Source organism: Sinocyclocheilus rhinocerous, unplaced genomic scaffold, assembly GCF_001515625.1.
Source record: "Sinocyclocheilus rhinocerous isolate Xijiao unplaced genomic scaffold, SAMN03320098_v1.1 scaffold43, whole genome shotgun sequence".
NCBI classification, from domain to species: domain Eukaryota; kingdom Metazoa; phylum Chordata; class Actinopteri; order Cypriniformes; family Cyprinidae; genus Sinocyclocheilus; species Sinocyclocheilus rhinocerous.
In genome coordinates this window covers 615,317-629,287 of record NW_015628370.1, presented here as the reverse complement: position 1 = coordinate 629,287, position 13,971 = coordinate 615,317, and the positions used below count along the sequence as shown (strand labels likewise).

The following is a 13,971-nucleotide window of genomic DNA, read 5'->3' as shown; positions in this document are numbered from 1 at the left end:
GGGATCTTCCAGTAAAATTCACATTCCAGGGACTAAATATCACGTTATTGGGGTCGCTTCAACCCGCGGACATGAACAACAACCCGCGGAAAGTAGCCCAATTCCGCGGGAAAACCTCGGACTTGGCAACACTGCTTATGAACCGACCGCGTTTCCTTGGTTACTGCTGTAAACAAAGCAGAGTTGCGTTTTATACGAAGAAAATGCCATTGCCATCGAAACTTTTCTCAAAACAGTACCCTTCAGTGATACATTAATATAACCCCAGAAATGTAATGCATTTTTGTACTTATTTTACTGTTATTTTCGGGATCTGCTGGGACAGTGATAAGATCTACCAGTCGATCGCGATCGACGGGTTGGCAACCACTGCTCTAAGTTATATATATATATTCAACAAACTTGTGATTTCTTGTGTTTGTTGCAAAATATTTACTATGTACAATATTTTTTTTTGTACCTACATTCACTGGACACTGTTCTCCATTTTTTGATGTAGTGTCTAATGAATGATCTGTAGTGCATATATTATTGACTAATGTGTGTATGATTTGAAAGCGTTGTTTGATTTTGAGTACAGGTGAAATGGTTTTGAAGCGTTTGTTTGATTTTGGCAGAAGAGTAAGGGGTTCTGTGAATTTAGTTTGAAGGTTTCGAGAAAATGAGTAATGGTTTCGAAAAACTTTAATCAGTGGCAGTGCATTTCATTACTTATTAATTTATTTAATCTAAATGTAATTTAAATATTGCCTTAAGTTTGGGTATTGATTGCAATAAAACTAAAATTAATATTACGATTTTTGAAACAAATTTTTGTCATAACTGTACTAAGTTTGGTTAAAATTTTGCAGAAAAATGCAGCTCAATATAGCAATCCACAGACACACACACATACATGTGTATATATATATATATAGTGATATAAAAAAAAAAAGTCACATTTCAGTGACATATGAACACACAATGTTGATGTGGTCAGACCCTGAGAATGTTTCAAAGAAACAAGGAAACCACAGCTTTGTATCTCACCACTGGAAAAAGATCACAAATAAAAACCCAGCATGGTCAGAAACACACAAAACAGAAGTCTTTATTAAACATTCCTCTCATCATTCAGGGACCTGACACAACAGAAACATTTTTGTGCGTTTGACTGTATAACAACCGTTAAAGCAGTACAGGATTTGTGCTGTACGTCGTGTAGATCTGTCATCCTTTGAGTGAGAGAAGAGGCCCATCGATGTCTGTGATGCAGTACGGCTCAAAAGCAATGAACCTTTGGGCAGTGACTGAATGCAGAATCAAATAAAACGGACAGTACTGAGCGACTGGAAGAGGCTTGTGATTCTCACAACAGGTAAATAGAAGTGAACAGACTTGAGCTCTGTGCATGTCGTGTGCATAGTTGCAGTGAAACGGTTCACACTTCACTCTCAGAAGAGCGTTAAAGAGGAAGTTATTTCGGCCTACTGCACTGTTCAAAGGTTCATGGCGACGGGGCTAGCAGACGTGATGCAGAGGCAGAGCTGTTGTAAACTGGTGCAATAATGATATGCTGACACTGATCCGCCAGGGCTGAATTGGATGGAGCCTCCCAAACGTACTTGTATTTATTTTATTGAGCTAATGTTTTTATTTAAAGGGACAGTTCACACAAAATTGAAAAATCTGCCATTTACTCACTCTCATGTCATTGCAAACCTGCATGACTGACTTTCTTCTGCAGAACACACACAACCAAAAAAAAAAGCTCGTACTGATTTGGAATTAAATGAGGATGAGTAAATGATGACAAATGTCTCTGGTAATTCAGATAAGACTAAAGAACGCAACATTCTTACTTTAATAAAGCATTTATAGACAACCATAATTGTGAATTCAGTACTTGTTTGATGTTTTTAGACCTAAAAAAAAAAAAACTAGGCTAGCGGTCTCATGAATCCAGATGTCTGGCAGGGATCAGTGTGGGTTACAGAGGCAAAGTTGTTTGTGAGCTTTACTTAAAGTGATTGTCGCACAGAGGCAGTGTTGTTGTTGACAATTGTTCAATGATTGTTGCAGGAGAGCAGAGGCAGTGATGTTGTAAGGTACAGAGGAGAAGGACGCGGCGGTGGAAACATCTCAGCACATGTGACAGCTAAAGCATGACGGATGATTAGAAACAAATCTACCACTAACAGGGCTTCAAGACTGAGGTGCAGGCAAAAAAGGCATGAGGTTCTGTAAATACTCAATTACAACATTCTCAATACTTCTGAAATGATATGAATTTCTTGTGGGCATTTAGCTAAAAATACATCTTGTATTCTCTGCGAGTGATTATGTTTGGAAATATCATCTTTTATTTAATAATCTGCTAATACTGTGTGTGTGTGTGTGTGTGTGTGTGTCTGTGTGTGTGGGGAGGGGGTTGGGGGTGTCTCTGTATCTTTCGACAGTTAACAAATTACAAAATTAAAAGTAAATTAAGAAACAATATTAAAAAGCTACACAAAGGCATTTACCGCTCCTTAAAATCTTGAGATCTCATACACATCATAAATGCTGCTTGTTTACATGAGATCCTTCATTTCTTTGCCAAAACTGCCAAGTTGATCATTGTGAATACGTCTCCAAATCATTTCCTCACTGGACAAAACTGCGTGTTAACCCCATCGTACTTCACATCTTGAAGTACACGCATCGTTTTCAGTGCTAGTGTGACGTGCCCTTGTGCATGACGTGAACAGGACTGTCTTGGAGTGAACATAAACACGGTTAAGGTTGACCCACTGTTAACTCTTGAGAGAAAAGTTAAGTATTGTTCTGCATTCCACCTAAGACACAAGATTCAAATCTCATATTTCTGTCAATATAGATTTCATATATTCATATATCTTTTTTGTAAGAAAACAAAGAAACGGAACCAGAACAGCTGGAAAGTTCAAAATGTCCCTGACTTGTGGACATTTGACGTCCTAACATCCTTTAGCTTGCTTTAAGGGATTGACATTTATAAAATAACAATCACAGACCCAAGAGTATGCATCCTTCAGATGAGGAAGAGATCTTCCCTGGGCCTTCACAGTTTGTGTGATGGGAGCAGAGCTGGGAAGACACAGTGAAGAGCCGCTTCTGCACACACAGGGCATCTGTTCTGCCGTCTTCACAAACTACCGCCACGTGAAAAGCTGCAGGGCTCTGGTAGTCACTGAATCACTGGTGGTTTTAATGACAGCGTGAGTTTTGAGCAGACTCGGCCTGTGTGTAACTCAATTGGTCTTCAGCTAATGAAAGCCGGCCAGATTTACTGTTCGATTCGGGTCCGGTCAGCCCAGATCAAAGTCTACCAGAATTCTGGTTTCTGGCACTGGTCGGCTGTGGCTTATTTCTGGTTTCGAACCAGTTTCGTTCTGTACGGAGCCCTGTCTGGAGGTGAGACTCAGGGGGAGTGAGCTGAGGGGCTGCTGTGTGCTGAGCTGGGAGACAAACTGGGGCTGCAGCTTCCTGGTGGTGCTCCTTTTCCTCCTCCTCTCGCCCCACCGCCACCCTCCAGACCCTCCGAATTCTCCAGCATCTCCTGAATGAGTGGAGGCATGGAGCCGGGAATCTCCATTTTCAGAGTTATAACTCGCTCGGCTCCTGATTGAGAAAGAAATGTTCGAATGGATTCTGGTTGATTCAAACTTGATGTTCCCAGAGTGACTGTGAATCTCACCTTTAGCGCTGATGCTCCTCAGGTCTGTGATCTTCATTAGCATCTTGGGGAACATATGTGGTTTATGAGGCCTCCTCTTTCTCACGTAGATCTTTAGGGCCTCCAGCAGCGGCTCCTGAAGCACATCCACCTTATCCGACTGCTCCAGATCCTGCCGATCTGAGCACAAGTGCACAGTGGTTTATAACATCAGCTACCAAAGCATCAGCTCCCACAAGCATAAAAAAGAACAATTTCATGAGTTCTAGAGAGTTTTATTCAAACATTGTCTAAATGGAAGAAAACTGTATTATTATTAGATGATAATTCTAGCTGGTAACTTATAAATTATTATTTAAAATTAGTATTAAAAAATTCGAAATGAAAACCAAAAACAAAAAAAGTCTGTAAACAAATAGTCTGACATTAAATTTAAAAACAAACAAACAAACAAAAAAGGCCAATATTGGCTGACAACAGTTATGGGGCCAATATATTGAGCATCCATACTGTAAAACCTAAAAAAGGAAATTACAGACATTACTTGTTTGGTATACAAGTAATGTATTAGTACAAGTGAAGGGCAGTACAAATGAAAGTCAGTTTTATGTGATTACTGACTGAATGAAAAATTCATGAAGACAACATTCACAAACCAAAACATGGCCAAAAGTGTATCCGATTCAATTTGAGTCAAAAAGCTGCAGTACCTCCACACAGCAGACAGATGGCGCTGAGAAGCCCCGTCTCTGCATCATCCATCTCCAGAGGCAGGAGCTGGTTGGCGAAAGCGAAAACCAGATCTGTCAGTGGACCGAAGCCGGCATTGTGCATCTGTGTGCGGTTCAGTGTCAGACCATCTGAAAACGTCATGGTGTCCTGATCCGGTGTGTAACGTGTACATATTCGCAGAATCTGTGGAAGAAAATGAAAGACATAGATACGCTCTCAACCTACACACTGCTACAAAAGTGATGCATCTATTCATGCACTATTTAGACAAAAGAACACATATGAGTGTCGTGCTCTCACCAGGATGTCGAGACAGGCGGCCTTTAACAGGGTGATCTGATCTGCGATAGTGAGCGTGGTGAAGCCCGGCAGCTGCTTGGCGAACTCCACCGTTTTAATAATGCATTTGGTGGAGAGTTCACTGAACTTGTCCCACAGGTTAACGTCCAGAGAAACCCTGTGGTCTGCACTGTTGTTCTGTTTGAGGCCAGGACAGAGACAATGTTTGCATAGTTTGTGATTTATTTCCCCACAATTCCACAAGGATGTCACCGTTAAGAGCTTTGCCTCTGACTTACCGTGGTGTATTTGCCCAGCTGGCACAGGGAGGGGAAGGTTTCCTGATGGGCCTTCCTAACCCGCTCGATCATCTGCTCCGTATCAGGACTTAAGACGTAACTCTCCGAACACTCCTGCTTCTTCTCTTCCTTCTTCCTCTTGTTCCGGTCGTTCCGAACAGCTACAAGGACAGGAAGAAAAAGGAAAAAAAAGACCAACCATCTGATATACACACTCCACTGATGATTTTTACCAGAAGTATAAATAAGAAATAAATATCTAAATAATAAAAATAAAAAACTAATAATATATACATGCCACAAGATGGCAGTAAACGTCCAGTTTACTGTTTTTTTTTTTTTTGCTGCCTGATGAAAACAGCAGATCATACAGTTAAACCTCTTTCAAATTCAGGTTCTTCTTGCGATTCAATCATTTTGGCAGCTAATACTTAAAAAAAACAAAAAAAAACACAATGAATGAAAGAGGAGGCGGCAGATTAAGTGGGAGACCCAGAGAACATACATATATATATATATATAGACCGAGAGAGAGAGAGAGGGAACAAGGATATAGAAATAAATTTCTTGCTGTATTTCCAGAGAGAAAAGGGCTGAATAAAAAGGAACCTTTACGATTAATTAACCGTGACGTTTTAAAGCGCGGTTAATTGCTGCATCCCTATTCAGTACTATTCAAAAGTCAGCAAGAGTTTAAAGAAATTAACACTTATTCAGCAAGAACACAATAAATTGATAAAACAGTAATGCCATTTATAATTTTTTTTTCAAAGGGTTTAAATTCAAATAAATGCTTTTGAACTTTCTATTCAAAGAATCCTGAGAAAAACATTTATCACGTTTCCAAAAAATGTTAAGCAGCGCAACTGTTTTCAATATTAATAAGAAGAAATGTTTTTTAAGCAGCAAATCAGCATTTTAAAGTGATTTCTGAAGGATCATGTGACAATGAAGACTGGAGTAATGATGCTGAAAATTCAGCTTTGCCATCACAGGAATAAATTACATTGTACAATATATTAAAGCGTATTTTAAAATGCAAAACTATTCCGCAGATTTATTGCTTTTACTGTATTTTTGATTAAATGCAGCCTTGGTGAGCATAAGAGAAACTTTTAAAACTTGTACGACCATGTTTTAAAATATCTTACTGACCTCAAACTTTTGAACAGCAGTTTTTGTGATCTTACATGTTGTCAAGTTTTCAAAGATAAAGTGTGTCAGTTCAGCGCCACTTGCAATCAAAATCAGGACAATAATGCCATTGATAGGCCACAAATATAGTCCTGTGTCAATCTCATGCCATCAGCTGAATCCACATTGCTGCATAGAGCCAGTTGGGTTGCTGAAACAATCAATCTTTTGATAGTATCACAGTATTTACTCTTCAGGGAAATCTGTGAGGTATAAGTGGTTTACTTAAAGCTGTTTCTGCACATTAAACTGGGATGAGAAAATATAAATGACATTGAAGAATTGCAATCTTCACTGGTAAAAATAATCAATGTAAAATTGTGCATGTAAACGCTCTCATTGTGTTTCATCACACACACACACACACACAGATGTGCTGATGGCGTGCAGTGTGCAGAGATGAGAAATGAATGTTGGTGGTTGTTAATAACTGTGACAAACGACCTCTGCTTTCACTAAAATCCAACCTAATCTAATCACGTCACATGACAAATATCAGCCCGCTTTAAAGAGCTTTAAACGGGCTCTCCCTCTGCGCCTGCATTCCTCCCTCCTCCCTTTCTTCCCTCTCTCCGTCTCTGTTTTCCTGGAACCTCACAATCTCTCTCTTTTCTACTTCTCACAGCCTCAATCACTCCTTTATCTCATGTTTTCTTGCTGTTTTTGGGTAGGACTCCTTCCTTTGTCTAGAGATAACTCAATAGCTCTTCTTCTCCCTCCTCCACACGCACACTGAGGGAGCGAGCGAGAGGGGTGGTAAAGGATGATTCTCCCTCACTTCTCCCCACAGCCACATTTTCATTTCTCCAGAGGGAGCTGGGTGCCAGCGTGGGCTCTGAAAACACAATCTAATGGAGCCATTAAAGAACTATTAACACCCGGGAGGTAATCTTTCACAACACGACATGTGCGAAAAGACGAAACCTGCTTGCAAACAACTTTATGATGACGAGCGTGCCATCATATCCGGGCGGAGAGAATGAAATATGTAAAATAACAAATCTGGGGCAGAGATTTCATCTTGCTCTGGTAGAAAAAGCAAACTTCAGTTCAGTACAGCACAGCACAGAAAGAAAAGTGTACATACTTTCATGCTATTAACAGAACAAAAGTACATGGAAACCCATATTTATTCTTAAAAGCAAAAGCAACTAAATTAGGTCCTACTGCAACCGATACATCAGATAAAGCAATAATAAAGTGCTACTGTACAACTTGGAGAAAGCTATTAATAAAAAAAAAAAAAGCTATTAATAAAAAATGTAGCTGATATTCATTATGATATTCATTTATTGTCTTAGCACAAATACACAGACATCTCACAAACAATGTTCCCTCATACGCAGCTGCACACTTCTTATGTCGCAATCGCCACATAATTTGGCCATTTGATTGAATTCTAGTAAATGCGAAATAATTGCAGTGCTCGGGTAAACCACTATAGAGTTGGTGTCACTAGAGTAATAAACGGTGAATGTGGTTTACAGGTTTCATAGAAAGAGAATGGTGATGTGTGCTAAATCAGTCGCTGTAGAAATTGAATACTTTAAAGGTTGCGGACGAAATAGCTCAACACGAGAGGCAACGCAAAGGCATGTGAAATAAAACGTCGTTATTTTACAATAACCGTAAAATAATTCACATGTTCATGTTTTTTGAAACAGTTTTTATATTATTTTATTATAATATTATAATAAAGAATTGAACTGTTCTGAGATTTTATTAAATTATTTTTTAATGGAATTTCTTGGTAAGTAACAGCACTGTAAAAATGGTAACCTAAAATGTGCATCATTTAGTTGCATTGTTCTTATTTTCTTTATTTTTATTTGACAGTATAGTTTTTCCCTAAACATAGCACACACCGAACCGTACCGAAACCGTGACTCTAAAACCGTGTTACAAACCGAACCGTGAAAAAGTTGAACCGTTCCACCCCTAGTGTACATAGTATGTAACCACAGTGTAAGTACAATTGGTACATAGTATCTACAGCTCTAATGTTTACTGTTTTAACATGTAATATATTCCTGTGATGAAAAAGCAAACATTATGGTCCCACTTCATATTAAGTGGCCCTAATACCTGTGTACTTACATAGTAACTAGATGTGTACATTAGGGGTGGAACGGTTCGAAAAAATCGAACGGTTCAAGGCCATCTTAACGTGGGAGACAGAAGTTTGTGCTTGTGATTGACGGACATACTTCAATGATTTAATATTTTGAAGATTCACACCCCTTCTTTGGACGCGCAATTGAGGAGGAGCGCAGGAATCAGCCGACTGACACTGGTCCGGTATAATGGGCAGATGACAGGCATATCTCACATCCCACGAACGCCGAGCCAGGTATAAACCACGGTGACCATAGGAAAAAAAGTGCTGTTAGTCCTGTTACACATTTGTACTTTCATTACCAAAAAGTGTTGTTACCAATGTCCTGTTACACATTTGTACTTGCACAAACCATTCGGAGGGTTGTTACATGTGTGTAGTTACAGAAATATTACAGCTGTAGATACTATGTACCAATGTGTACTTACACTGTGGTTACATACGATGTATACATCTAGTTACTATGTAAGTACACAGGTATTAGGGCCACAATATAAAGTGGGAACGAATGTTTTTGCTCAGGTGGCCGAAATGTCCACCCAATAGAGAAAAGTTTTGCTCAGCAAGAAAAATATTACAGGGAACATTGCTCAAGACAGCAAACCTCCTCTTTTATATGCTTGTACACAAGCCTGTCACACAAACATGCTTTAACATCACTATGAAATGACAAAGGCAATCACCAGTGTGCTTTAAATAATGCTGGAAAATGGCATTTCACTGGTCATCCGTGCAGAGCACATCAGCACTCTGTCCAGTAGGTGGTGACAGCAGGATCAGAGAGACAAATGACTGACAAGAGGCCTTCCTAGCATAGTGGACTAAACATATGCTGTAGTATGCAGTTCTGGTTAAAAAAAAAAAAAGATTGTACAAAATGGTATAGTAGCAATTTCAGTCTCTTATGCTCACCAAAGCTGCATTTATTTGATCAAAAAACAGTGAAAGCAGTAATACTATTACAATATTACAATGTTATTATGTAACTTACATTCTTTAGACATGCCTACTTCCAGGCACTTCTGCAGTCGGCAGTACTGGCAGCGGTTTCGGGTGACCTTGTTGATGATACAGCTCTTCTCTCTGTGACAGGTGTACAGCATGTTCTTCTGAATGCTCCTCCGGAAAAAGCCCTGAGGAGAAAAGCAAGCACAGAGGTTTACTATAGCTGGAAGTTTACAAATGACACACGCAAGCAAATTAACACCAGCCCCCAGAAACCGGCAAGACTGAGGTGGAACGGTTATATAAAGTCACTAATGATTCACCAGTTAATCATATAGTCACATTATGCGCATCGTCACTATACACAAACACGCGAATAAACAACCATGGCATAGATGCAGCTCTCTCACACATACGCACACATTATTTCTTGGCATAATGGTCGACTGAGCTTGGTTTAGATTCAGCTGTATTATGGCTGCTGGGTATTAACTCCCAGTTCTAGTGCCCAGAGGCTCCTATTTGCTAATAGCCAGTGGGGCTCAACCCACATAGGCTCGAGCGGAGGGTTACAAATGAGAGATTCACATTATTCTCCTGATCTTAATTACTGCTTGGTCAGACTCCCGAGGGCAGAGAGTCCGTCCGAAGTCACAAACGTACACGGCAAAAGCAGAAAAGATGCAGCAGAAGCCACATACGATCAGAGAGCAGATGTCAAACAGTGATTGCATAGGCTTGTGGAAGGGATTTCAGCTGCTGTGCTGCAACCACGGCTCTCTGGCTGAGGATTAAACTGTGTAAGCTTCACTCGTGACTGCCGCTGGGCACGTGGGTATCAGCGGCGCTCTGCGCAGGATTCACTGATTAGGCCAAGCAGGAACACATTACGTGGGTTCAATGCTTCAGTGTGAATACATTTAAGAAAAAAGATCTGGAGATACTCCTAAATATTGCAGATTTGTACCTGACAAACAGGGTGAAAACATTTTATAAAACGGATTCTTCTGGACCTGGTGTTGGATTGGATAGGCCACATTCACGTTATTAACAGGGATACATAATACTACAATGAGCTGATAATTATTAAACTATTAAAATATATGTGTGACAAATTTAAACTAATTTTTATTTAGTGTTTTTAACTGTAACCATACCATTGTACGGAAGTTCTAAGAGGCCAAGGATTATAATTTTTCTTGTTTTCTCGTTATCACAACTTCAGTTTCTTGTGATCTCGACATAAAATTTGTTCTCGAAGTTACACAACTGCGTCATCAGGTGGCAGTATAGAGCTGTGTTCATATTGGCCCTGATTGACAGAGCGAAGACCTTACTTCTTTGTGATCGCTACTGTGCAGTATTGTTCGTTACCAACAATTGACTACCTTATAATTTGTAAATGCTTGAATCAATATGATTATTTTGCTTGAAAGTTCATCTGTCATTAGGTTACTACATGCATATGACAATGGTAGACTCCCAGTTCATTACGTTTCAGATTAAAAATAAATAAAAAAAATAAATAAAAAACACTTTTGTCAAGTCGTGATAAGAAAACTTTTGGGCTTTCATACTATTATCCAAAGTAAAAAAAATAAATAAATTAAAAATACTTAAAAAAAACAAATGAAAAAACCATGCACTGTTATATATTTTTATTGAATGAAGTTAACTTCATATCCAGTGAACAGTAAACAAATTAGCAAACTAAGTTAGCTAGCTTGTTCATTCGAGTTTAACTTCTGTTATTTTGCAATCTAATCAAATGTCTAAAAAGAGTATGAACGTGACTAAAACTAATAAAAACTAAAATGACAGTTTCACACAAAGACTAGACTAAAACTAAAATTAAAACAGGCCGCCAAAAACAACACTAGTCCGTGGTATATGTGACAATCCATTGAATTTTTTTTGTTGTTGTAAAATCTATGTGATAGACTGGGCTTTATTTTACCATTTGTTGTGGGGTTTATTGAAATGTGCGCTAAAGTTATGTTAACAGTTATAATTATACCGTAATCATTTTATTATTCTGTCAGAGAGAACCTTAAAGATCGTCTGTGTTGGTCTAATAAGATTATTTTGGTGTTACGGTGTGTAGGCTGATACCCATATTTCATACCGTTTCATCCAGCAAAGCTTCATCACAGAACTTGTCTTCAACTTACAAAACCAAGAGAAAGCTACAAGGACATTGGAGTTCGTTCAAAGGTAAATATTGTTAGATTTGTTTCTTCCCAGCTTTTTTTGTTGTTGTTCTCTCTTTTTTACCTCCCACCCCACCTCTCTTTCTTTATTTCTCTCAAACACAGTAGGACCCCCAATTAATCTTTACTTGCCACACCTAACATCCCATATTTCTCTATTATTACATTTTAGGCACTTCATTGGTGTGAACCACGAGAGGGAAACAAAAGCCAGCCAACTGACGGTGCTGTCGAAGAAAACAGGGCAAGGTTTTACAAAAACCGTATGAACTTTGAGTGGGACAGTATTTAGTAAGCTGAAGTAACATGTTCTGCAACTAGATGTTCATGTCAAGTCATAGCATTGTGTTCTGTTCAGTCCAGTCTCACTGGTGAAGTGTCAAAAGGGACCGATGGCCGGCCAGCCGGGGTTCGTCTTTATTTAAATTTATGTGTGTGTACTTCTAACATGTTTGGTTGGTAAAATAAATGTTGTAAATTCAAATCAGAGCGTCTTCCGTGTCTGGAATGGATGTATTCTTGAGTCTATAAGGTAACAATAATATAATAAGATAATCTTGTTTGAAATGGGTTTGGCTAAAAGAAAATTTAGGTTTCGTCTATACTGCTAGGTACTTATACTATATTGACTGGGTTAAATAGAATTGCATTTCTAAAAAGAGACTAAAATACAATTTTCATTGACTAAAACTAGACTAAATGTCATCAGTTTTCGTCGACTAAAACTAGACTAAATGTCATCAGTTTTCGTCGACTAAAACTAGACTAAAATGCTCAGACTTTTAGTTGACTAAAACTTGACTAGACTAAAAAGAGTATGAACGTGACTAAAACTAATAAAAACTAAAATGACAGTTTCACACAAAGACTAGACTAAAACTAAAATTAAAACAGGCCGCCAAAAACAACACTAGTCCGTGGTATATGTGACAATCCATTGAATTTTTTTTGTTGTTGTAAAATCTATGTGATAGACTGGGCTTTATTTTACCATTTGTTGTGGGGTTTATTGAAATGTGCGCTAAAGTTATGTTAACAGTTATAATTATACCGTAATCATTTTATTATTCTGTCAGAGAGAACCTTTAAGATCGTCTGTGTTGGTCTAATAAGATTATTTTGGTGTTACGGTGTGTAGGCTGATACCCATATTTCATACCGTTTCATCCAGCAAAGCTTCATCACAGAACTTGTCTTCAACTTACAAAACCAAGAGAAAGCTACAAGGACATTGGAGTTCGTTCAAAGGTAAATATTGTTAGATTTGTTTTGCCCCTCTTCCCAGCTTTTTTTGTTGTTGTTCTCTCTTTTTTACCTCCCACCCCACCTCTCTCTTTCTTTATTTCTCTCAAACACAGTAGGACCCCCAATTAATCTTTACTTGCCACACCTAACATCCCATATTTCTCTATTATTACATTTTAGGCACTTCATTGGTGTGAACCACGAGAGGGAAACAAAAGCCAGCCAACTGACGGTGCTGTCGAAGAAAACAGGGCAAGGTTTTACAAAAACCGTATGAACTTTGAGTGGGACAGTATTTAGTAAGCTGAAGTAACATGTTCTGCAACTAGATGTTCATGTCAAGTCATAGCATTGTGTTCTGTTCAGTCCAGTCTCACTGGTGAAGTGGAAACAGTGTTATTAATAATGCTTTAATAAAAGCCTAATGTTTTAAAGCCATCTCTTGTCTGAGCAATTTGTGTTCAAGTAATAATAAGTTGTATTTAATTTTAGAATGTACATTTTAAATCATTAGCTTCTAGCAGTGTTACAATGTTTAGATTACATTCTACAGTACTTTAATACATTTTACAGTAATAAAGAGCTTATGAAATTACAGTTGGACTTAGGGGTGGGCGATATAGCCTCAAAATTATATCACGATATTTCAAGAATATTTGCGATAATGATATTTATGACGATATAGAAAAAAAACATGGAACGTTTTATTGGTGACTGCAGCTGGCAGGCAGCAGCATTTATTAGTGCAAACTAAATGAAGGGCATTTTCCATCCTTTTCCAATAAGCTACTGTCATCGATGACAGACTACCTAATTTGAAGTGTAAATCTATTGTCATAAGGTGGCAGCAGCAGCTGTGCGTTCGACTTGAAGCAGACGATCCGTGTATGACGTCAAAATACTACGAGAGTGACTTACCCCTTACCCCTTGAGTGACTTAACGGCTCTCCGCGCCGCTTCGCTAAAGATATGCGCCTCGCCTATTTTTGACGGTAAGAGTGTGCGCTCGAATATGCTCTAGAACCGCTCTCGCGATACTTTGATGTCATACACCGATCAGTCTGCGCAGCGCTGCTGTTGTTGTGCGCACTAGAGAACGTATATCCGCCATACGTCATTGCGTCGCTATATCATTGATATCACGATATGACACTTTTTTTTTTCATGTAAAAATGTATACCGGTGTTATCGTGGACGGTATGATATGGCACACCCCTATGCAGTAGAGACGAAAATGTGGAATAAAGTCGTTATTTTTGTTTTCTTTGCGAAAAA

General features: G+C 38.7%; 1 protein-coding gene across 3 annotated transcripts in view; it reads right to left on the bottom strand.

Annotated features, from left to right (window-relative positions):
• Positions 1-1,738: 1,738 nt before the first annotated feature.
• Positions 1,739-13,971, bottom strand: part of rarab (retinoic acid receptor, alpha b) — a 133,422-nt gene continuing 121,189 nt past the window's right edge. For all 3 annotated transcript variants that reach the window (XM_016549346.1, XM_016549347.1, XM_016549348.1), the window contains 6 exons: positions 9,288-9,429; positions 4,987-5,147; positions 4,709-4,885; positions 4,387-4,591; positions 3,698-3,856; positions 1,739-3,621 (listed from right to left, as the gene is read on the bottom strand). In XM_016549346.1, coding sequence (XP_016404832.1) covers positions 3,422-3,621; positions 3,698-3,856; positions 4,387-4,591; positions 4,709-4,885; positions 4,987-5,147; positions 9,288-9,429 — 1,044 coding nt within the window. In that variant the 3' untranslated portion in view covers positions 1,739-3,421. The remainder of the gene's footprint in view (positions 3,622-3,697; positions 3,857-4,386; positions 4,592-4,708; positions 4,886-4,986; positions 5,148-9,287; positions 9,430-13,971) is intronic.